We start from the raw sequence: 26,120 nt of genomic DNA, 5'->3' as shown, positions 1-26,120 counted from the left end.
ACCTGATTACCCTGCAGGTGCTGAGATAACTATGGACCTGATTATTCTAGAAAGCTAGATACCAGAATGTTTCTTATTGTAATGCTTTATAGCTCAGCACTGCATTGCGGAATAAGGAATTTCGCATGATTACTACTCCCTGTCAGTGAATTTAAGTTGTGAACACACAAACCAACAACATGTTCATCCTGTTTATCAGTACTTCTCTGTCTGGTCCTTGTAGGCAATTCATGTTGTCCTGAGATAGGTAGGTGTGTGATTACTTATAGGAGTCTGCATTTGAATATGCTGAACTGAAAAATCTAAAAGAAAAGCTGGGGAGGGACTTTCAGTTTTCAGTTCTCCCAAAAGGCACCATTTATCTTGAAGCAACCAGGTTTCAAAGAGTCAAAAAATGCGATTTAAATTTTTTTTTCAAGAGATTGTTTGTTCTTTTGGTGATGGGTTGAGAGTTGGAGCTATCCAAGCAATTCCAGCCAGCCTGCAGACTGATTTCTCTCTTTACAGGCTGTCCCTAAGGTTTTGAAGATTGGGTGCTTGAGAGGGTGCAGTTTTATATGAGCTCCCCTGCCTGTTCCTCCTCATCCATCCTCATCCGGTATCCAATAGAGAGTGTCGTGAGGAATTGGAGTCCATAAAGGTTAAGATATTCCCTACCAAAACTTCATCAAAATCAGGGGTTTTTGTAAGGAGCAGTGCCAGCAGCTGCACAGCAGATTTGGTGCCTCTAACCTTAAAGCCATAGCCTGCCCCAGGAAACTTCACAAATTCCCTAATCGTCTAATTTTAGACCAGTGAATCGTTCCGCCACCTAAATTTTCCCATCATTCTTACAATGGTAGAAACATTGCACTCTTTTTTTTAGACAGTTCCCAGTGGAGTTCTCAGGTCCTTACCTGTAGAGGTTGCCTACCTGCATTTTCAAGCGTATATTCAGGTGCTTCTCTTTGCAACGGGAATGACCCTGAGTTTGGTTCTGTCAGGAAGGGTCGGAGATCCAACTTAATATGCTTCGGCACCTAGTTTCCCTCCATTTTAAAGGCCCATAAATGGAAGGAACTCAATCTTTACCAAACATGAGGGTTCAATCTATCCTAATGCTGAAAATTGAAAAAAATGTCACCTGTCAAACAGTTGAATAAACCCTTAGGCAGGCTAAAGTACTAACAAAGGTTAGTTTTTTCCTAAGTCATTGTTGTAAGTCCTGCTCTGTGGACTGCGATCCCCAGAAACGGCAATCGTCCTTTTCTTACTAATACCAGTGAATAGTTTGTGAAACAGAAACCTTTTACCCCATGTTTCCTTCTTGCGATAGTATCTTTTGCTGAAAAGAGATAAGTGGAAAATTTAAAATACCGGCCCGCGAGTCTCCGGCAAAAGAGATAGGTGGAAAATTTTAAAAATGCCAGACAAACAAACCCTTATACACACCATCTTGGTCCTATAATGAACTCAACATTGGAAAAAAAAAACATGTTATTCAACAACTTTGGGTACCTGTCCATTAACAATTTACTTGAGTGATTAATGTGTCTCTTATTAACAGTTAATGTAGTCAAGTTCTTCCTTTACTCCTCAGACGTTTTGTCTGGAAAATGCTCCAAACACTGATGCAATTTTGGGAGTCTGACACCATTTTTCGGCCGTGCATTGTCTCTTCCTAAATGCGAATTCTATAAGCAAATGAAGAACAGTAAAACCAAAATTTGTTATTAGCGATTTTGTATCATTTCATCACTTCTGCTCCTAATTGTTCACTTTGCAGGTCTCACATTAATCCGTCTCCATCAAAAGTAGTTTCCAAAACCCCATGAAAACTGGTAATATTTCGTCTTTTATTTTCTGCGATACAAGATCGCATCCCCAATGCTCATATGCAATTCCAGCTTCTTAATGGTGTTCCGCCAGCGAATTGCCTGTTCTGTGAGAGAAGTGAACAATGTATCCAGAAACTTTCAGTAATGGTCAGGTTGCTGCTTTTTGAAAATGGCTAAACGGTGTGCCTTATCTATTCCATCCATAATATATACGTATCTCATGCATTTGGGTTTAAATTTAACCAATTATTAAACCTTGTTTTTGCCTTTAAGGTGCTTTCTTCAGGGGTAAACAGCATGTGACTTGCTGACCTTATGATACTTGCACATTCTTTGTTATCCCTAGAGATAAATCCAAGATTGTATTATGGATGATCTGTGAAATAGCTTTGTTTTTTGGCTGCATAATCTTTCGGCAGAACAACCTTCAAGTTCGTTGTTAAGGTAAACATTTCGCCACCTTTACTATATAGCGATGTTCGGGCTGAATTAGAAGTGATGAAGCTTCACAAAAATCACAGTGAAAAGCAATGAATGGCTTGCCTGGTTAGATAATTCGAAGGGGCTTAAACCAACAAATCTCATGGGCTCTATCAGTAATGTGGTGGAACACAAATTCAGCAACAAAATCCATGTTATACCTTTTATCAGGGCAGACCACAATGACACACAATATTGTAAGCTTTTGAGCCACAGTTTCTCTGGACTTTGGTTTGAGACATTAGTTTCCCTAGCAGCTAGCACAACTTGGAGGAGGGGGGATATCTAAAGACTACTTTAAATGGAAGGAACTTCTATCTATCTTCTTCTCATGTTTCCACTTGTTGCTGAAAACTCTTGGCATTTCAGGATATCTTTCTTTGTTTTAGCTGGTCTACTCAATGCATGAACATGGAAGAACATGCATGCGCTCTGGTTTCCTCCATTGAATAGGAAAGTTTCTGGTCAGCAGAGATGTGTGTGTAGAGAAGAGTTCTCTTGCTCATAAACAACCCATTGAACCCAGGGTTTTCCTGGAAAAATGATTGTCACTAATGAGAGAGAAATCTGATCGTTGCTTAAATCCTTTCAATCTTTTGCCCAGCGAGAGAGGCTCCTCCAGACCGTGATGGATATTTTATGTGGAATTTTGTTTGTTGCTATATATGACATCAGAGTGGTAAAAGTGTTTAAAAAATCTAGCGTAAATAAATCGCGAATAGAAGTGAGCCATCTTTCCCCTGTCTTGGGAATCATCTTTCAACAGTAAAATTAAATAGCCACGCCCGAATTGGTCATCCTCTGAATTTAACCCAGTTCAATCAGTGTTCTACAGATACGCGGTGTTCCGCTACAGTAACCCTTCAGGATAACAATTTGTGTATAAAACCTAGTATAAGAACATAAGATAGTTGCCAGTTCGAACTGACAGAGTCCAAAACCAGTCAGCTTTCTGCTATAGCGATGGCGCACCACGGTACCATTAGGAATAATACAGGATGTGAAAGCCGTCCGCCGCCGCTGCTGTTGCTGCTGTTGCTGCTGCTGCTGTTGCTGCTGCTGCTGCTCCTGAGCACCCGTTGGTCTGTTGTTGCATTGCGTAACCTCAGATCAGGAGGAGGATCAAGATTGCGTAACGATCGATGGACTCTCTCCATAAATCTGTCCAGCTCTTTTGAAACCATATCCAGGTTGAAGTGGCCATCACCAATTCTGTAAGCCGTATATTATTCCAAAACACCAATCACACGCTGCGCGAATGGTTGTATTGTTTCTTTTATTAGTCCTAATAATTCTTTCCCCAGCATTTTCAATGTATGCCTCTTGAAACATTTCTAGGTTGTGAGACAAAAGAGAGAAAAATTTCTCTCTGTCACCATTTTCGTACCCCTGGCGCATAATTTTATGAGACTTCAATGCATGATTCCCCTCTCAGACGCCTCTCCAAAACTAAAGAGTCCCAAACGCTGCAGCCTCTCCTCATATAAGGAAGGTGTTCCAGTGATCCCTCAATCATCCTCATTGCCCTTCTCTGCACTTTTTCTATCTCTTCAATATCCTTTTTTGAAGGATGCGCTACTCAGAACTTCGAACACAGTACTCCGGCGCGGTCGCGACCACCTGCTTTATATATGGGCATGACATAATCTTTTGCAGTTTTATTATCAATTTCTTTCCTAATTATCCTCAGCAGAGTTTGCCTTTTCACAGCTGTTATGCATTGAGTTCGATATTCCCATGTCTCAAATCCATATTAACTTCACATACCCAAATCCTTTCCTTGTCCCTGTGACTGAACCCACGCATCCGGACTCCTCTGTAGCGTCAGGCGTAATATTGATCCCTGATTTTTCCTTGCCCCCAGCCGCATCACTTTACATTTTCCACCCATTGAACTTGCATTTGCTATTTCTGAGCTCATCTCACCTAATTTATCTCAAGGTCGGCAACGGACCCTTCGCAATCCTTTCAAGTACCCACCCTACATAATTTGGTATCATCTGCAAACTTGGCCACCACGCTACCCACCCCTACTTCCAGGTCATTTATGAATAGGTTAAAGACCACTGGTCCCTAAACAGTATCCCAATGAGATGGTTAGATAAGGATTTACTGATGGAGGACGCAAATAAAAATCTGTTTTCCTCATGCACTCCACCTCCTCAGTCAGCAGACTCTTATCAATGATGCTGAACTGGTGACAGTGGATGGTTCTTCCAAAGAGAAGATTGATACCATAAGCTGGTGTTAAACAAAAACAAGACTTGTTACGACAAAATAAGTTCCTCATGGCATGCGAACTCGACCTGAGGTCAGAGATAATATTACAGGAAGAAACTACAGGAAAAAATGTGGGACCAAGAACTTTTAGAGTTGGATCAAGAGTTGGACCTTGAATTTTATTGAACAAAAATATTTTTCATAAAACCTCCAAAAATGTCTCCCTGGTTTCAATATCTCCAACAGATGATCTGATCTTTGAGGAAGAAGTATTTGAGGCCTGTGGTGAAATGGGCTTGCTTATGGCTGGCGGTGTCTATTTTCAGCACTCTCCGTCTCGATTTACCAACTTTTCCCTGAGAGGATATCTATTCCCAGGGAGCCATGCTTTCGCTACCTTCATCCCGGATCCTTGCGATCCACTGGTATCGAACCCAGGATCTCCCAGTTTTCCTCTACCTGTTGCCAGGCCGCTGCCGAAGTTTCGATTCAAAGAGTAGGCTTTCATCACTACAAGTGATCCTCTATGTCGGCTGCTGTTTCATGCCGCTGTGTTAATTCTGCCACTTTCGAGGTCGCCAAACGCCTCCCATTGTCGCTGTCTCCTCTGTCGCGGCAGAGGTAGGAAAGTAACCCCGCCATTCCGCATGAGAGCCAGCACGGGTTGGTTGTAAGCGGAGAAAGGTTCCAGCGCGTCCCGCGACATTAAAGGTAGTTTACCCAAATCGCACAGAGAACCGTCCACCAAATATAAGGTTTGAAAAGAAAGTATTTATTCACAGTAGAACAATCACAAGAACCTTTTAGCACCGCACCAGATAAGCAAGGAATAACAAATAAAGGAGACAAACCGCATGAATCCCCTATCCTATCACTATTACCTACGTACCCTGCCCAAACCCGATGGTGGAAACAAGGGCGCCCTGGGACGTAGCAGCTAAACAGTGGCCTATTTAAGTAAGAGCTCCATATCATTGTGGCTGAGCACACGCCTAGAAATGGCTAAGCTGCCTTCTCTCAGTCCAGGAAAAGAGATTTTTTCTCCTCAGAACAAAGAAGCCAAGACAAAAGAAGACTTCACCTGGGTTTCCTTGGCTGTTTTATATTACCACCCTTTTGGCTCCCTCCTACAGGTGGTGTTGCTAGGGTGCACTGTATTTTCGCTCTCCAATCTGGTCCTCCAGCGATCCCTGGTGCCTGGTTCGGGAGAAGTTCGGGAGAAGGAGGTAAAAGCCATTTCTCCTACAAGGCTCATAAAGAAATTTCACAAAAGGAAAAAGACTGCAATAGCAAACAGATAGCTGAAATGAACTAAAGCTCATAACAGTCTCCAGTCCATTTCCAATAGCCATTTCCAAATGAACAGCAGAATCTATCTGCATAACAGTCAAGAAATGTCCATTAGGAAGAAGGCATAACCCCACCATGGTCTGCAGCCGAAGCTGTTCCTAATACGGTCCATTCCATTAAATAAAGAAAAATCGAACATCATATTGAAGTTGAAATCCATATCAATCATCCTAACTCAATAGCCCATCAACATGTTCATCGTCATACCACATAAGGCATATTCGAACCAAAAAGTTACCGCTGTTGTTCCATAATCGAACAGGTTTTTTTGGCTTAGAATCTCCAGCCAGTTTTCCAGATAGTCAGTAATTATAATTCCCATCAGCCCCTACTAGCCCAGTGGCCGTAGCGACAGAGGGCTGATGGGAATTGTAGTTACTGAACATCTGGAGAGCCGCAGGTTCCCTACCCCTGCTTTAGAGCAACCATTAAATTACACAAAGAATCGGACAAGTAGCCAACAGGTTTCAGTTATTGTAGAAGGAAACAATAATGGATGTATAAATCATAATGTTGACTAACCTATTGTGCATCCAAATACATTAGCTTGACTAAGTCCAACTAAAGACTTGACTAAGTGATGATATTAATCTTATGGAACATTGCTGGATGGGGACCAGGGCTATGTCCATTAAGAGTTCCACAAGTATCTTCTGTTCAACTATTTTTGATATCATTCTACTGCAAGAAACCTGGACCACCACTTCCTTAATATTAATGGATTTTCTACATATATTCTTCCTGCCAAAAAGACCAACACCCATGGCCAACCCACAGGCAAAGGACCTCCCCGCGCCCTTCTTCACTTCTCGGCTACTTTTTATTGTGCGGAAACTCCAGCGTGTCATTTTGTCAATAATCTGAGCAGCGCGTGTCATCCGGCACGGCAGCAGCTGTCTTATTCGAGGTGCTGCTGGATAACGCGGTAGGCGCCGGGTTCTGAAGCTGCCCAGGAGCGGCGTGAAGTTGCTCTTTATAAACTACCTCACGGCATTTTAGCAAGGTTGATTCTAAAATGCATCTTCTCATCGAAGCGCCGTGCGTAACCGCATACCGCTGGAAGATATTAGGCGCTTTCGGCCCTCATCAATTTCTTCCGTCCACCGAAAGCGTGCTCCGAAAGGCTGTCAGGAACCGGGACGCCGTTGCCCTCCGGACAGTGTAGTGGCGAGGTCCCTTGACGACCCTCAGAGAGCTGCGACGAACTGCGAGGACGAGGTGAGTGGGGGGGAACGCAGAAGTGGCGGCTCCGTGCGAAGCCACGTCTTCTTCACCGGCTTCTGAGGGGCCCCTCACACGCTCCCTTGCGAATGGCCCCTACCCATTCCCTGGCATAATTTCTGCTGGTGGGAGGTTGCCTGCAGCGAAAGGGCCCTTGCCTTTTGATCTCCTCGTATGCTTTTAAATGTTTTTTAATGCTAGTTACCCCAGCAATGATGTGCTGGATCTTTTTCCTGAAGAATATATTGAGCTAGATCAACTCCAGATGTTATTCACCCCTCGTCTTCACAACTTTAAAGATGGGGTAGTCAATGAGGCTGGCAGTTTTTCACTTTCAATTGCAGTAATTTTCAGTGACACAACAAAAATCTAATTTGTTAATATATTCCTTTAGTTGCATCACTTTGTCATAGCACATACACAAAACCAGTATACATCGATATTTAGTGAATGTTTATATATAAAAGAATATGCGGACATACAAACTTTCACCTGCACACCATACTGTTCTTTGGACGATTGTACTTTGACTGGATTCTTTCGGTTAACGCCGCCCACATCTAAACAGAGTATCGATGAAAAGTCCCAGGGATGCGTTGTGTGGCCCCTGTTAACAGCCTGTGAAGAAATGAACATTACTATACTGGAATTGAAAGGCTTACAATAGTCATTTAAAATATTCTTAGCCCAAGAAAATAAGAACTGTTGAGGACATACTGGTTTATACAGGGGGAAACATACATAGCAGGTTTCTCCATGTCACGGAGGAAGTCCATCTTTAGACCAGACTATGGAACCATGCGGCTCCAGCGATGTTCAGGAACCCATATCCTTAGCCTATCCAGCTACCAGCATGTGCCAACCCATTGGCCATGCTGATGACAGAAAAGGCTGGGATGGGTAATTCTGTGAAGTTCTAGGCCTGAACATTTCTGGAGAGTCGGTGTCTCCTTCACCTCGCCAGACTTGAGAATTCAAGGTTTCGAAGGACATGGAATGTAAGAACTGGCACCTTAAGCAGAGCCAACCTGGAAATAATAGGCTGCCAGTAAGTCATTCCACTTCTGGTATTGCATATTGATACTGGCTTGTTTTAGTTAACAGACAAGCTTGTGAGTTCTCATGAAAGGGAGCTACAGCGTGTTAGTTCAGCCTAGCCCAGCCTTGAGGGTAAAGCAGCATGAATTAGTGAAGCTGTGTCAGCGTAGTGTAGAAGGGGAGACAGTTTGTGATATAATGGAAACAGTGTAATGCTGACAGGAACGCAAACCTATATGCAGGTATACACCCAACCTTTTCATATGTTCTGTTAAAACAATGTTGCCCCAACCAGAGTAAGCAAAACAGTTTCTTCAAGAATAGTCTCTCCAACTAGAAATTCCCTAATCTTGTCTTGACTTCAGTTTCAGTGCACTTCTTTCAATCATTGAACCATAATGTCTAAACACTAGACTGGAACAGAGGCAGGCCCTTCTGGGAGCTCCATTAATAATAAATAATATATGTAGCTAGATATGATCCACATATTGAGAACGTTTAAAGTCAGAGCTTCAGGTATGACAGACGGAAATGAAGCATGATATGGGAGGACCCTAGTGAAGAACTGCACCGGATGAATCATATCCTGCAAGCTTCATTTATTTCGGCACCTCTGGTTGCAAACTGGATCTGGCCATCTTGAAGCATTATTCCTTGCATGCCTATACTATGGTCAGCTGTATCAAATGCTGCAGATAAATCAAGGAGGCAAAAGAACGTAAAGTCAGACTGAACTTGGTCAGGGACAGGTGAAGTATCCAGAAACACCTGAGATTGCTCTGTGATCCCTTTTACCAAGTGCACGGCTCAGACAGGTAGGGCAAGGTAGAAGTAGGCCTGTAACTGTCCCAAAGGTTATTTCCCCCCAACCGAGGATCTCTCATAGTAGTTTCATTATTCTCTTGTAAAGATTTTGGAAAGCACTTCCTCCAACACCAAAGACTTCACAATGCTGGCAAGATTTCATCACCTGATGAGGGTGGGGATCTAATTTGTTTGTGCTGGATGTGGTTCTGCTTATGCAGTGCCAAAGAAGAAAGTAGAATGACAACATCAGGAATCCCCAGCCTTTTAGATTCTACAGGCACTTTGGAATTCTGGTACAGACTGGTGGGTACAATCACAAAATGGCTGCCACAGGAGGTGGGGCCAACAGCAAAACATAAAAGATTAAGGCCATGCATAACTCTAGTAGTAATTCTGTGTTTTAGACAGAAATGTTGCCAGAATGAACATAATGTTTTAAAGTATTTTCTTTCATGTACACAGATTATCCTAAATCGTACAGTGAAGATCCTTGTGCTGTGGTGGCAGCTGCTGCTGAAGGAATGTTTTTTTTTGAATCCACAAAGCTAATCAGATCACCAGTGGTCAATTAAGAACCCTGTGGGCAAAAGCCCCACTTTGTTCTGCCCCCTTTCTAAAAACACTTGATGGGTGCCATAGCTTCCATGGGTACCACATTGGGGGACCCCAGGACTATGCTGTCCCAAGGCTGGAAAGAGATGGGGAGGTATTGTGATCTCTGGTTATCTCGAGGAAAGGGTCCATACAGCAACAGTGTATCTCTGTGAAACAGCAAATAGAATGACAGTGAAGGCTGGTAACTTTTGATTCTGTTAACTGAGTTATATGGAGATTTTGCGGTCTGTGTTTTGCTGTAAGCAAAAGAGAGTCGAGCAGGCTGTGATACTAACTACTCATAATGGGTGGAGAAGAATTCACAGGATTTGGCAATGTGATTTTTTCATTCCTTCCTTTTCCATAAATAGCCTACCATCTATCCCAAAAGTCTTCTCCGATGATTAGGGGAACCTTGTAAGCAAAATATGTCATAGGGTGGGATGCTGCAGTCACACAGAGGAATTGGGTAACAGTACTTCCCTGTCTCTCCTCTGCTAACTCAGGCTATAAGCAGAAAACAGCAAAGATGAAGATTTTGCACGATTCCCTGGAATCTTGCTTAGGAGAGTCTCCCCAGATCATCCTTAAAGAGGAGCTCTGGGACAGCCTATTTGGGGACAGGGAAGAGGAGGAAGAATTCATTCCACCAACTCCTTCCTGTGGTTATAACTCAGCCGTGGGAAAGTAGGATCTAAAGTAGGATCTAAATTTCCACTTTTTACTTTTTTCAAGCATACTTTTAGGAGCAAAGTACACAAAGTTCAACAAAGTGCATTAAAATGTGAATTATAAAATACATCTTTTGGAAGAGGAAAATAAGTTCTTGACAGAACACAGTATGTGACACTTTGTAATAAGCTGACAGAACGGTCACTTACAGCTCTCAGCATATTCTTGAATGTGTGCCGTAGGGTAGGTTTGTATTTGTTTCTGTTTATAATATATATGTTAATTTCTTTTTAAAGAATTTTGCCAAGCCAGGAAATGTGTTTGAGAGGTAGTGTTTATGTCCATCAATTTAAGAGAATAAGCATTTGAAGTCAGAGCGATTGCAGGTTAATTTAAAAAAAAAACATTGACGCATCAATGTTTCGTTAAAATGCTACACCCAAAAAGCTATTGGTCCTCAAGGGGGTGAACACTAAAACACTTCAAAATTAAAAGGGCATTTGAAATAAAGTATATGCAAAATAAACAATTGAGTAAAAACTTATAAATATGCAAGCAACACATAACAACACAACCAGGAGCAAGAGCCAATAACATTTATTGGGGTACACGAAACAAAACAAAAAAGTCATATTGTGTCAGAAGACAGTGATAGGGGGTGACAGATGAATCACCCTGGGGAGGAAGTTCCAAAGTTTTGTCACCATGACTGACAACATGCTTTCTTGGGTAGTTGCCTGTCTAGCTTCACTCCGATGGTAGAGGCACCCAAATCAGGACCTTTGAAGGTGACCATAGTGGATGAGCAGGTTCATTTGGGAGAAGGCAGTCCTTCAAGTTTGCTGGCACCAAGCCATATTGAGCTTTAAAGGTTTAAAGTTTTGCGCCTTGAATTGGGTCCAGAAGCAAACTGGGAGTTAGTGTAGGTGGAACAAGATTGAATTGATATAGTCTCTACAGATCGTTTTAGTCAGCTTTACCAACTATAGGTTCCTGATGTAGAATTCATTGCAGTAATCTAATCTACACGTCAGCTGTGCATGCATCACTGTGACAAGATCTTTCTTGCTCAGGAAGGGATGAAGCTTGGCCACTGCTGCCACCTGCTTATCCAACAGGAGGTCTGGGTCCAGCAGCACTCCCAAGCGGATCCTTTAGAGCAAGTGCAACCGTATTCAGAACAGGAAATAACCTGCTTTATGTGTCAAGCTCTCATCCCACTAATAGCACTTCCGTTTTGCTGGGCGTAAGTTTCAGCTTGCTAGCCTTCCTCCACCTCAAAACTGTCTTCAGGCATCTATTCATGGTTTCCACAGCCTTTCTGGGATCTGCTGGAAGCACAAGATAGAGTGGAGAATCATCTGCATGGACTGATGGATGATGGTTACCAAACCACAGATCTAAAGGATGATGTACACCTTTTTGTTAGAAACAACAATAAAGTGCTGAAATATACAAAAATATTCCATAGACCTGTATTGCTATGAATATTGTTATGAGGTTTTGAATTGTGCCCACTATAGTCACTTTCATAATATTGCCAAAATGTTCACTAACAAATGCAAAGACAACTCAGCAGATAAGCAGATTGTATGAGATACGAGTACAACCTGTAACTGCAATTTATCACAGCACTTCCAGATTTCCTGTGTGACTTCTGGTGCACACAAATTAGACTAGTTGTGTGGTGGATGGATGTAGGTATCAAAAACAAACTGTAGTCTACATGAAGATTGTCATGGTGTCCAAATCAGTTGCTTTCTTTTGTGTTGATCTCATTGATGAGAGAGGATTTTAATTCATTGTATCAGTTTCTTGAATTGACAGTTTTCCAGGTATAAACAATAGTGGACAGTGCTTGAGATAATGGTTATTCTGTTTTGGGAGAAAAATGAAAGCAGATAGCTTTTACGTACATTTTCAAATATATGCAGAGTTTGACAGAAGTATAAAAGACATGCTATCTGGTTTTGTTATAAGCACAGTATTCTTATATTTTGAGATTTCTTGAAACAAATATGTATATTCTAATATACTTCCCTGAATACATTTTTGATAAATTCCAATACATGACTTGAATGGATTGAGTAAGACAGGTTTGGTTTCACTTGCAATTATTTTGATGTGAAACCACATTTTTATTAGAATTTGGAAAAACTGGCAGGACTACATGCCCTAATAATTAAGCTGGTAAGCCTAGAAAGTAAAAAAGAATCTTGTCTCCCTTGTTATCTGAGGGATCTTTTAATATGATATGAATATATCTAGATATGAATATATCTAGAATTTGTATGTAGTTTATATGATACATAATTTAATATTTTATAATTACAAGTCATGGTTTTTATCAACTGTACATAACATACCTATTGTATAAGCAGTAACAGTGGTTACTCAGTTGAATATTGTGCTTTTGAACTTGTTTTCATTTTTTTAATGTTGTAGGATTACGAAGCCTTTAACTTTTGCTGACTGCGTAGGCGATGAGCTGCCTTTAGGATGGGAAACTGTTTATGATCAACAGATTGGTATTTATTACATGGACCATATAAATCGTAAGTAGTAGAGGTTTTTTATATTACATTTTAATATGACATTTTAGACTCTCTTTCTCTGTCGTACTGAATTTTACTGTCTGTGATCACAGAAGAGCATTTCAGTGAAACCATAGTTACATGTTTACATTATTGTCTATAGATTAAAAAATGAAATTTCTAAATTATTCCTTGAAACACTGAAAATATTTCTTGTTTCTATTAAAGACAGTTTGTGTGTGACTTGATGTAAACATTACACTGTATTTTAGGGGATGGAGGGCAACAGATATAATTGGCAGTTTTAATATGTTCAAGTTCCTGGAATTCTTTCCAGGAGAAAATTCCTTTGCTTAAAATTCCTTTTTCGTAAATGCAGTGAATGTCTCTCTCCCATTTTCTTTTCTTTCTTGAAACTTTCTTGAAACTTGAGTCTTTTAGTGGCAAAAGAGATGCTGCAAAATTTAGAAACCAGCAAGATTATTTAGGGGGTCAGAATAGCTAGAAGGAAAGATTGAAGACTTGAGTACTACAGCAACAGCATGAAGAGACAGAATGATTGAATAAGACAACTTATTAGAAAGGGCTAGAACTGGCAAGTGATGACTGGAATTGGAAAAGAAAAAGGCATGATTGAAGTGAGAGATTATAATAGGCTAAAGGGTGACAAGATCAAAAGAACAGAACATGTTGTTGTGCAATTTCCCACAACACTGGGGAACATATGGATGTTTTATTTTTAAAATAAGAAGCCTGAACTGGATTAAATAGCACATAGGGAAAGGTGTAATAGAGAGAAAGCTCCAAGTCCTACGGAATATTTTTTGAAGCAAGTAACCTAAGCATAAAACAGAGTAAATCACTCAAACTCTTGCAAGGCAATGTTCAGTTCAGTTTTGGCCACCTGTGGATGAATTAGTTTTAGACCCTTGAGCCTTCCCTGCCTTAGGCAGTTTCTGCACTGCCCAAAAAATACGCTAAAAGGACAGTAAAAGCAGTGTTATAGGTAGAGAGTTCGCACGGCCGTCACTGCTTCACTGTTGCTGCAGCGATGTGGCAACACTCAACCGGGGCCAAATGGTGTAATAGAAAGTCACTCAACAGGTGAGGTTTTTCAATAACGGTTTTCCACGACTGCAGTCGTGCGAAGCGCTTGGCAGGAATCGGTGCTGCAGAGCCCGCCCCTCACAATGGCGGCCCACACTGGCAGTCTTGGTGCTGAATGCCTGTGACGTCTACTCTGGGGGCAAACACACCATTTGCGAAGTGCAGTGTGCGAAGCACCGGGGTTCAGCTGATGAGTTACCTGTCTATGGAGTGCCCGCCCATGCGAACGCTCCGTTGCTGCAGCGTTGCCAATAACACCGATGGCACAACACTGTAATTGGCTGTGCAGAAACAGCATGAGTCTAATAGCAACTACTATAGACTCACATCAAATCAAAACAATAGTTTTTGGCCCAACTCAGTACATTGGGGGGCCGGGGGGGGGGCTATTCAGTAGGGAGGGTAAAATGCAAAGGAGCAAATAACAATTTATGTTAAAAATCCATGTGTGAAGGATTGCCCGTTTCTCAGATCATGAGATATTAACATGTTTTGTGTGTCATAGCTGTTTCATGTGTTTTGATTCTTTATCGGTTAATATAATTTAATTTGTTTCCTCTTCAGAACTGACACAAATTGAGGACCCAAGAGAGCAGTGGAGAAGAGAGCAAGAGCGAATGTTAAAAGAATATTTAATTGTTGCCCAGGAGGCACTTAATGCCAAAAAGGAAATTTACCAAATTAAGCAGCAACGTTTTGAGCTAGCACAAGAAGAATACCAGCAGTTGCATAAAATGTGTGAGGATGACAGTCGTTCTTATACAAGCTGTAAGTTATACTTCTCTAAAATGAAATTCATGTTTAAATTCTACATTTATGTGCTTGTATTCCTGACTGGGTGAGGAGCCACAGGTGTAAATGGATCCACATGCCTGCACTGTTTCCATTCACCAATCCAACATGCCGTGCTGTCTGTGCAGAAAAAAGCACAAATATTGTGTCATGGGTAAGCTGCCTTGCTAGTTGATATTTCAAGATGCATTTTTTAAAGTTTAAATTACTGTTAATTCTTGACAGAAATCCAGTTTTGAAAAATAAATATAAATATGCAACACATATTTGTTTGTACACATGGCTTAAATGAAATAATTCAGCACTGCTATTGCAATCTTCCTTTTCTTCGTTCATATCTTAAACTTTTCCAGTGTTGATATTGCAAGGTCAGTTGCCAAACCAATTTTCTATGAAAGTTAAGTTGCTTCTTTTGTGGTGTACGCCATAGAAAGCACCAATGATGACAGAAATAGAACCGCGGAAAGTACTCTCATTATAATTGATGCTTTATAGTGTGAGTCATGATGTTTATAAAACATTTTTCCTCAGTTTTTAAACCTGTATGTGGCTCCCTGGGACCTAATTTTGTTTTGTTTTATTTTGAGCTGTTACAGATGTCTTAAACACGGATATTTTTATTAATGTAGCATAATGTTAGAGAAGGAGGTCTCTTGGTTGATTGACCTGCATGTAGTTCTTTTTGAGCAAAAAAATATTTGATCATAGCAGAAGGAGACTTGGACGTAAGAAGCCAGTCTGATGTTTCTTGAAGTATGTCAGGGTCAAAGATGGAAATGCTAATATCCTTTAAATGGCAGTATGAAAGGGAGTGAATCACCACTCCTCAAATTGTAGCTTTTCCAGCACTAGCTGGAGAGAAAGTGTTGATAGTATGCTTCTTTCCTGTCCAGAGCAAGAGCACGGTCATATGCAGTTGAGGAGAAGCAAGTGGAAAAGGGTGCTGTATTGTCATTTTTTCCATCTAAAGTAAAGGTGTGCTTATGCACTGCCTCCTTTGCACAAAAGAGAAGCAGGAGCTTTTCATGGAAAAGATAAAGTAATCACAGAAGCACCAGAGAAAAGATTGAGAGCGACTTTTGACTGCTTGGAAAATGAATGGTCACTTCTAAGTGACCTGATCACCCCTGACTAGAGATATGAAAGCCTAGATAAAAACTGGGGAAAATGGGAGAAACCCCACTATTTTTCCAGGTTTCCCCCCCCAAGACCTTGGAAATTTTGGGGAGTACTGAAAAAAAACATCCTCCTATGAAATATTTTCACTTATAGAATGCGTGACATTCTTTTAAAGACAAGTGGGCATGCTGTAGGCATAAACAGCATATGTAAAAAGTTTGCTTAGGCAGTGGCCAACAGGAAAAGGCACAGCTGGGTTTCAGTGACCACAATGGCATCAGCATCCTCAGCAACTGTGCCATTGCATCCCATGGAGGTGATGAGGTGAGACTACGGGGGCATGGACAGGGCAGAGAGAAACCATCAGAAGTTGCCAGGCCCTTGTGCCAAGCAGCTATCACAGTGGTGACAAGGGATGGGCCCAGGAATTCTGGCTTCATGTTTGCAACACACTCCCCATCCCCTGCAAGGGACTCTATCCCTTCACAAGTTCTTGGTCACTGGCCCAGCATCTCCCCTGTCCGCTCCAAGACTCCTCAGTCAGGCTCCTTGCAGACACTGAGCAAAAGGCACCTGCATCTTAAACGGGTAAGGGGGAGATATCATGGAGATGTAACTGAAGCTGTGTTTGGAAGAAATCAGTTTGTTTTTGCCTCATTTGAAGTGAATATAGTTTATGTATTTGTTTTACACCTAAAATACAAAGTAGCTTTTAATAGAATCTTGAGAAGCACTTTAGCTTGATTAATGTGGACATCTTCTATTTGATTGATTCTGTGTTGTAACCTTAGTTTTAGCAGGGGATAGTGGCAACTAAGATCCAGCTACTAAAAATGTGTGATGTTTAATTATCCTATTATACTGTTATATATTATTTTTACAAGTGTTTATTTTAAAAATTAAGACATTTTTTCCTCTGTCAAGCATTCTCTGGATTTTCAACCAATACCAAATATGACCCCTGCCAGATTAAAGCAGAAATAGCAAGTCGACGTGACAGAGTGAGTAATCTTTTCTATTACTTTGATATATTTAAAAATAGTAGATATTGACTTTTTACTTTCTATGCTTTCTTATATCTCTAGTTCACAGTGTTGCTTTCATATGAGTAACATACTGGCCACCTTTTAAGATTATGTGGCATCCTGGGAGTGAGCCTTCTCAGTCATGGCATAGAGGCTTGATTGTTCCCTTCTGTTGGTGTCTTCTGCCAGTGGATGATTCCTCCTCCTATTTTTAATTGTCCCTTTTATGTATGTGTATTTTATTGCATTTTATGTGTATTGTAACTTGGTTTTAATTGTTTTAATTACTTGTTTTTGTTTGGTTTTAATTGTTTTTGTGTTTTTAGCTCATTGACAGAAAGGTGGAATTACAATGCAATAAATAGCCTAAACTAGGAACTAAGAAGACTTCACAAGAAAATAGAGATGGAGGCTTAAACTCTTTCCATTTAGTTGAATATTTTTCTCCTTGACCTTTCTTTTTTTAAATCAAGCTTTCTAGGTTAAAAAGAGAATTGGCACAGATGAAACAAGAGCTGCAGTACAAAGAGAAAGGAGTGGAGACATTGCAAGAGTGAGTTGAAATGTAGCAAAATTTTATGTAATTCTAATAACAAAAGTTAATATGTTGATCACAAGTGTGCTCAAAATGTTTTATTAATGTTTTGTCTTACACTCTGTGATACAAGTAGTAATAAACCATTCTGAAAAGGTTTTGGTATAGTTGCTGTGTTGACATGGAGTACAGTCTCTTCACAGAGACTGAAAGTGAATGTGCAGGGAGGAAACTCTGAAAGGCATTTTGAAGCCACTGCACACCACAGTCACTGCCATTACCTGGAATGGGGGATGGGCACATTTTTCATTTCTTCATCCAGCCTGCCCTCGTTACTATTGTTCTTGGGAGTAATAACAGTTAGCAAACTTCCTGTTTCTTATTTTATGTGATAGGATTGATCGTAAGATATCAAATGCCCATATGAAATATAAATTGGATGAAGCTCAAGCAATAATGAATGAACTCCGAACCATCAGGAAATCTATTTGTATAGGTGAGAGAGAGAGGCAAGACCTAATGCAGGTAAGACATTGTCACATAATAGTGATTGTGATGGAACGGACCTTCTGACCCTCAGGTGCTGCTGTGTTTAGCCCTCCCTAGGTTTCTAGATACCAGTAGTTGCCTAAGTCTCCATCCAGTGACATGCTGCTCTCCTGACCCACCCAATTCTTGGAGGTTTCCCTCCTTTTGATGTTGCTGCCATCGGCTGTTCATTTTAAGCATTACCCACTGAGAGGGCCAGTGCTCCCAGCATCCTTTCCTTCATTGCTGTTCTATGTGCTCTACTTAGTACCTGTGTCTTTTACTAACCTGTTACAAATTATCATAGGGAAGCTTCGTCATACTGGCGCACTTCCCAGAATTAGTAATTTACCAACTTGCCTCCTCTCTTCTCTTGTGCTAATTTTAAATAACATGTTTGGTGGTGGAGGTCTGTGTGATATGAAAGATAGTTACCAACATTTAGGACAGTATTGAATTTATAAAAAGTAAAATGTCCACACTCTTGGCATATTGAGCACGGAATAAAAAAGAAGGGTATAACTCACTATTCTGTGCCACTCGTCCTATACATGCCCTAGTAGATCTTATTCTAAGGCAGGCTCTTTTAACTTAGAAATTACAAAGTTTTAAAAGCTTCTTGTTACCTTGGAGTCTTTATTCAGTGAGCCAGCCTTTTGTCTGCTCTCCATGGCAATGCTGACCTTCGACTGGCACTCGGGTATGAGATCTCCTTTCCCCAGATGGTATCAGCAAAATGGACCCTTCTTCTTTCATACCAAGGGCTTTTCTTATATTCGTTTGTCCACCCCCTTTGGTTGTAATTATCCTTTCTTGATATCTCCAAGAAGATACATTCTACACCTTCCAAGTCTGGTTTCTTTCTAGGTGTCATCCAGCTGGAAGTGTGAACTGGCTGTTTCATTGTCTCTAGCTAGAATGGCTATTATCATTTCTAAAGCACTGATGGTCAATACTTGCACAAGGCTTGAAAGCAGTTGAGTTCTGCCCTTTTGTCTGTCCCCTGCTAGGAGAGAGAAAAAACTTTAAAAACTAAATAAAAAGGTTTTTATAACCCAAACCTCCAAAATAAAACACATTTCTCTAAAAAAGTATTTGTGGTTTTGCTGCTTGCAAAAAAGTGGTATTTTACATACAGTGAGATACCTGTGAGATACCTGTTCTGTTTAGAAGATAGCCCAATTCCGGGGGTGGGGGGAAATCCCTCTCTGGAGCCTGCGCACCCCTGCCCCAGCAGAAATGTCCTTTCAACGGTTTGGAGGGGAGCCACTTAGCCAGGTGCCACATAGCTCTGCAGGGGGGTCTGAACCTGGAAGCCTCTCCCAGTCCCTCCCCCAAAAGGCCTCAAAATTACTGTCTTTGGCGTGGCCAGGGTGGTGCCATTCGGGGGGGATAGGGGCCGACGATTAGTCTGACTTACACATGAGCTCCTCGGATCGGTCCTCGATGCACTGGGTACAGGAGCTGCCGGCAGAGACATGCCACGATTTGTTGTGGTGTATTTCTATTCTCCTCTATGGAAAATATTGAGGTGTGTTTTTCTTTTTTAACTTTTTCGTTCTTCCTGTGCAGCAGGAAGCCTTTTGGAGTGGGCGGGGCAGCGCTGTCGCTGCCCACTCGACAACTCTCAGTTGGACTTTTGTTAGCTGGTAATGCATGCTTGATAGAATTGTGTGATTCTCACCATTTTGCAGTTCACAGCCCATGCCTACAGTGGGTATCAAGGTTGGGCAGGGGAGGATGTTGTTTCTCTTGGATGGAGACTCTCAATATGCAAAAGGAGGGAAAGACTACATTCTAAACTACTAGACCTCATTCATCAAGGGACAGGGATTTTGAGTTCTAATTCTACCAAACCTTTTGGCCTCAGATCTAAGCAGGCCTGCTATATTATCCTGCTTCAAACTTTCCCCACCTTAAGTCAGGCATAATAAAGTGACCTTGAATGCAAAGAACTGGCTTGATCTTAGTGAAATATAATATTTTTGGGTAAGTCACACTCTTAGCTCCAACCTTGGCTGGTATTTGGATGGGAAACTGCCAAGGAATACCGAAGTCGGGACACAGACAGGCAATGGCAAACACCTCTGAAAGTCTCTTGTTTTGAAAACCCTGCAGGGTCGCTGTGAGTCAGTTGTGACTTGATGACAAAAAGAAAGAGCAGATTTTAACATGATTCTGCAGCTGAGAACCAAATCTGTACCTACTTTGTCACAGCTAGACAGATCCAATTACCATAGAGCATTGAGCAGCCAGGGAGGTGGAGTGGATGCTGATCGTCAAGTGCCTGGCCTCTCCCAGTCCTTAAATACTCACTTCTTTTCTCCAGCCCTATCCTTTCCAACAGCCTTATAGGTAAATGAGAGAAAGAGACTGAACAGGAGATCACAGAAGATAGTTGTGGGTAGCATTGCTCCTAGCATTGGCACAGTTTCCAGCAAATTATCTCTGTCGCTGCAGATCCTTGTTGACATATATGTTGGGTTTGGCTGCAGTTGTGCTGCATGCTGCCATACCAATTTATTGTGCAGCAGTTTTAGGTGCTTGTTCAGTTATAAGGCGGAGAGCTAAACAGGGCAAAGAAGGTTAACTATGTCAGCTCAGCTATAAATCTGCTGTGTTGCCTTAAGCAAGCTACTGTCTCTCTTAGGGCACTTTTGCACATGCAGACCAATGCACTTTCAATCCACTCTCCGTTCACTTTGCAGCTGGATTTTACTGTTCAAAATAGCAAAATCCACTTGCAAACAGTTGTGAAAGTGGATTGAAATTGCATTATTCTGCATGTGAGAAAGTGCCCTTAGTCTCTCTTCCCCAGAATGTTAAGGCTTACAGAGATAATTTAAAACAACTCCAGTATTTATAAATAGTGTCATCAGATAGTAAAGATTTCACATTCTTGTTGTTCTGATAGATAATTTTGCATGAGAATAGCGCAAGTTATATTTGAGCAAAGTTATAGTTAGTTAATTCTTTAGTTTCAAGTAACGTATAGTTTGCATACAGTCCTGTGGTATATGCATTCTCTGTTCTGTTCTAAAATGCCAAAAGACTAAGTAGAATCTGTTTGGTGCCTCGTTGAAATGTATTAGAATCTATATTTTTACTGTTCTAAGATCAATATTTATGGAAACTTGAAATAATTATAAATATAGCAAACGTGATAAGTTTTTCAGAAAAAGAAACAGTTCCATAACTACCATGTAATTTCAGTATGACCATTGTGCGTGGTGGTTCTAGATAGATATGATTCATTCGTGTGTAGGTGTTTGGGGGAAAAGGCTGTTGTAAAATTTGACAACACTTGGGTCAAAATATAGGTAAGAGGAGTCAGGAAGGATTAGTCAGGTCTAAATAGGGAACATGGTTAGAAATGTTGCCAAATGTAGCAATGACACCATTCCCAAAAAAGTGGCATATTTATAAAAGCTCCACAGAGGAATTCAAAGTGTTCCATCTTTATCTTCAGGTTTTATGGTCCACTCCAGTTTTATGGAATTGTCTATATATTTTCTCATGGTTGGCATACATAGATTTTATTTTAAAAATACTACTTTATTATAGCAAATAAAACATTGAAAGAAATTTGCAATAAATACTATTACTATTACAAGGTATAGGAGGCAGATGGGATTTTTATGCTAAGTGAAGACGGTTTACCAATTACTTGCACTGGTTTTGTTTTACTGAAATCTCTTTACATTGGTAGAAGTATCCAAAGTCACCTGATTTATTTGTATGGTATAACATGACACCATAATGTAACAGAATAGAGGTAAATTAGGTGTCTTGTATCTTTATCTTTGAAAGGTCTAAGTAAGTATGAGAGATTGCATCAGTATTGGATAAAAGTGTTATTTCCTCCCTAAGATATTATAACACTAATGGTAACTTTATGATAGGCTATATGTTGCTCTATTCTGCTCAGGTAAATTAGCTGCCTTATTCTCAAATCTTAATAATGTGCAGGAGGAATTTCATAGACATATCCAGCATAATATTTTTTTGTTCTTTAACTTTTGTTGGTTTTGGTTTCTGTGGTTTAATATTTTTTGCTGAGTCATTTGTGAATCTGTCTAGACTAAATGTAGTTTACAATATTTTTATTTTTGTATAATAACTTTTTAAATCTGCTAGTAATGCAAGTAATGAACCCATTCTATATAATGATAATCCTATCATAAGAAAAATCTCTGTGCTATTAGTAATTCCACTGTTTTAAAGAGAAATTAATTAAACCACAAATAGATTCTTCTGAGCATTTTTCTTTCTCTGCCCCCCTCTCTCCCCCTTTCTTTTTTTCACAGAGTCTAGCCAAGCTGACAGAGGGATTCAGGAATAGTTGTTGTATTACAGAATCTCTGCAAGATCTTCAGTATAATTCTAGCTCACACACTGACTCCTGTTTACCTCAGCAACAATGTGATGCTTGTTCTCAAACTGACATCATTGGGGAGGTATGTGTAGCAATGCAGTTTATATAAAAAGGGCATTTGGATACATAGCTTAGTACTATGGTTTAAATGAATTTTAGTTCAAAGGAGAAGTAAATATTCAGATTCTCAAAAGGAATTTAGTTTCTCTATTTTGTACAGAAGCAAAAATATAGATGCTAAATTTCTAAAACCAGGTAACAACCAGATGGTTTTCAGAAAGGTGCCCTTCTAAACCTGCATAGACATTTTAGAATTTAATAAGACAGTTTAGCAAATCCAACTAAATTTAAAAAAATCTTTTTGCTGTAACTTATTGGAGGATAGGAGCTATTGATGAACTCCTTATTTCTCAGGAACAAACTACTCTCCTGACAGTCTTTGACCTCTCCTTTTTGTTAGTCTTTTTGTTAGAGCTTTTCCACAGTCTTCTTGCATTGCCACCAACTCTATAGAATGTTTCTTATCCCAAGATTGGATGCCCTTGAGAGATGGCTTTGGAGGATATATTTTATGGGCAAAGTCTGTGAGGCCTCATTCAGGGAATGGTTGTTCAGACCTTTGTAGTTCACTCTCTCGCAGAGAGTATTGCATGACTGTTTACATACATAGTCTTATTCAAACTTGAAACATTTAACCAGACAGATATATGTATTGGTGAAGCACAGAGAGTCAGAGGCATCGATAAAGCATGCAATTTAGAAAATAAAAAGTTTTTTAAAAGTCACACTTCTATACTTGAGTCTACATTGAGGCAGTGTTTCTGAACCAGAACTGAACTACTTCATCTCACAGAGTTGCTGAAAGATAAAATGGGGTGATGCCATCCTGAGCATCTTGGAAGAACAGTGGAATATAAATATACAAAATAAATGGATTAATGACAAATAAGATATTAATTATAAAGGGCTGATAGGTAAATAAAAGGAATTGATGCACGAGATTTTTCCTTAACTATTATTAGGTTGTGTACTATGTGAAAGAGCCCTTAGAGCTCATGGGATGTGAACTCTTGAGATCTGTTTTAATTTAAGAAAAGACTTGTAGCTGAACGTATTCCTTTTGTGCTTATTTTACTTCAATAAAAATTGGTTACATTGTTAAGGGGAAATTTTAATTGACATTTCTGTTTTTTTCTACTCAGATACTGAGTTATTTGTTCATGCTATTAATCATATGGAGAGAACCAAAACAAACTTTTAAATATACTTTTTTGCTTCAGTATCCTGACTAATTTTGCTGAAGTGAGTGAGACTGAGGCCAATAAAACACCAGCCAATAAACACAGGTTTAGGACAGTAAAAAAACCCATTGTGGTGCAACTTCGCACGGATCCTGCCTCTAAAGCGAGTCTGCCCTGTGTTATTTCCCACAAACAGGGTTTTTCGAGAATTGCATTATCCACAAGTATTTTTTAAAAATCCCGGGTTGAAGCTGCTTGCGAGCGATCGGACAGGCAGGAGGCGCTTCATTCTGCTGTTCTTTCCTTTTAAAAATTTCCCGGCTTACATCTGCGTTGCCACACGGACGCAAAGTGTTGTATTGTGGTATCATGAGATGTCATTATGACTGTGGGTGTTCATTTGTGCATGCCTGTGTAGCTAAACATTGATGGGAGGTAAATAAAAAAATAGATGCGCCTCCGTGTGAAGGCACGACATCAACCCGCATTGTTTCCGGGGGATCTAATCGCTGCCTGCATGGATGCAGGCATACGAACATGAAAACAGGAAATTGTGTTACTTTATCTTGATTGCAACCCGCTATACATTTGCTGTGCGGAAAGGGCCTGAAACTGGTAAAAATAGGCATGGAATTCTAAACATTTAAATTTTTATATACCATAAAAGTCAGTAGAAAAAGCCCTGTATATATTAAAAGTTTATACTCATATCTTTTTTAAAAGTTCAGCATGATCTCAACAGATTTTTCATTGGCTATTAGCTGTAGATATTTGTGTAACGCAAACCTCAGTATAGAAAGCTCATGTTTATACTCTGTTTCTTTAGCCAAATTTGGCTAAAATTTGACATATGAAGTCTCTATAACCCTGTTTTGGATAACTAGAGATGTTGAGAGCAAACTTAATTATGTTTCTCGTGCAGTGTTCTTATTCTAATGATATTCAATCTTAATTTCCCCATTTTTCTTTCTTCACAATAGTTTGGATTTGATGATAAAACAAGGCTTAGTGATGGAGAAAGATTGACTATACAGTATGAAGAGGCCCAAAAGAGGTTAGTAAATTTAAGGTCCAGTAAAATAACCTTTCAGAACGGGACATTACTTTAAACATCTAGTACAGGGGTAGGGAACCTGCGGCTCTCCAGATGTTCAGGAACTACAATTCCCATCAGCCTCTGTCAGCATGGCCAATTGGCCATGCTGGTAGGGGCTGATGGGAATTGTAGTTCCTGAACATCTGGAGAGCCGCAGGTTCCCTACCCCTGATCTAGTAGGTTCAACACAGTGGTGGGATTCAGCAGGTTTGCACCACTTCAGCAGAACCGGTTGTTAAAATGGTGCTTGTAAACACTCAGTTGTTAAATTATTTGAATCCCACCACTGGTTCAACAGGTCTTTGGAGATATATCTTAGAAATATGCTAAACAAATGAAACAAATACTGATTTTTATTCAATGGTTTGGCCTCTTTTGTTTATCATGGTAGATATGCAGATTATTTAAGACAAATTTCTGATGAATTTCCTGTCCAGTAGAAAAGTTGACTTCAGTCCATTCCTCCTTCAAATAACTTGATTTAGATGTCCTAAATCAGGGATCCCCAACTTTTTTCAGTCTCCCATAGCCTCTCACACCAGTTCACATATATCTGTCTTGATCTGTACAAGTAGCTAACTTCTTCCAAAAGCACTTTCATTGAAAAGAAAAAAACCTTGCCCCCATTTTATTTCTTTGATCCACATAGGAACAAGTAAAAAAAAAAAAGATCCCTTCTTGCATTTCCTGCTTATTCTACTTTTTGCCAGATTTTCTTACTAAGTTCTTTAAGATTCCATTCTATTTTTATAGGTCCACAAAGAAAAGGATTATCATACTGCCATGCTGTTTTAACATCTGCACAGACAAAAATCTGTCTTTATCTATAAGATTAATTATCCTTCTGCAGTTAAGAAATGGTTGTTAGTGTCCAAGGTTACTACCATCATAGCTCTGAACAGTCAGTCTCATCCCTGCTTCCCAGCTTTCAATTCTGGAGTGAGCCACAAAAGCCTTCACGTTTATCGTTCGTTCCAGAGGAGAGCTTCTTGAAGCAATGTGGGTTATCTCCCAATTTCTCTTTAGTCCAGAGTGAATTGCTCAGTTGAATTTACCTTCCAGCTGACCTTTTCCGCTACAGTGTTCCTCTGCAGCTTGCAGAGGTGTTAACATGCCATAAATCACTCACTGAAAGCCCCTCTGAAGTAACCTACTTTTACTGGACATCCCATCTGACTTCCAGTGACCAATCACAAGCCGTGGTGGGAAAGAGTCCTCCTGGCCCTTTTTAAACCATTGTGCCCACAGAAACTGTGTTACAGACTTGACCTGGATAATCTAAAGGTATGGCAGCTAAGGAAACAGAATGTTACACCATTGCAAGAGATGTTGGGTATACATTTACTTGGCATGTAAAACAACTGCATTAGAGTAGTTCATTTTCGCTTTTAAATATGTCAAGTTTCCTAACAAGTCAGACAATCATTGACTTCTAGTGTTGTCATGACGGGAGGATAAGATGAATGGCTGAGAGTAAGTGATGCTTGAGTATAGCTATCATTAGGAATTTTAGATGGTTTGTGGAGAAAACGATAATCATTTTACAAAATATGAGTTTTCAGTAAATTA

General features: G+C 40.1%; 1 protein-coding gene across 1 annotated transcript in view; it reads left to right on the top strand.

Annotated features, from left to right (window-relative positions):
- Positions 1 to 26,120, top strand: part of WWC3 (WWC family member 3) — an 80,891-nt gene that overhangs the window by 25,433 nt on the left and 29,338 nt on the right. Inside the window, 7 exon segments of the mRNA XM_048494099.1 lie at positions 12,645 to 12,754; positions 14,405 to 14,608; positions 16,676 to 16,752; positions 17,250 to 17,329; positions 17,707 to 17,836; positions 22,147 to 22,296; positions 24,436 to 24,509. Of these exon segments, the coding sequence (XP_048350056.1) occupies positions 12,645 to 12,754; positions 14,405 to 14,608; positions 16,676 to 16,752; positions 17,250 to 17,329; positions 17,707 to 17,836; positions 22,147 to 22,296; positions 24,436 to 24,509 (825 nt within the window).

Source organism: Sphaerodactylus townsendi, linkage group LG04, assembly GCF_021028975.2.
Source record: "Sphaerodactylus townsendi isolate TG3544 linkage group LG04, MPM_Stown_v2.3, whole genome shotgun sequence".
In the NCBI taxonomy this organism is placed as follows: Eukaryota; Metazoa; Chordata; class Lepidosauria; order Squamata; family Sphaerodactylidae; genus Sphaerodactylus; species Sphaerodactylus townsendi.
The sequence above is the reverse complement of the archived record's forward strand: the minus strand, read 5'-3'. Positions and strand labels throughout refer to the sequence as shown.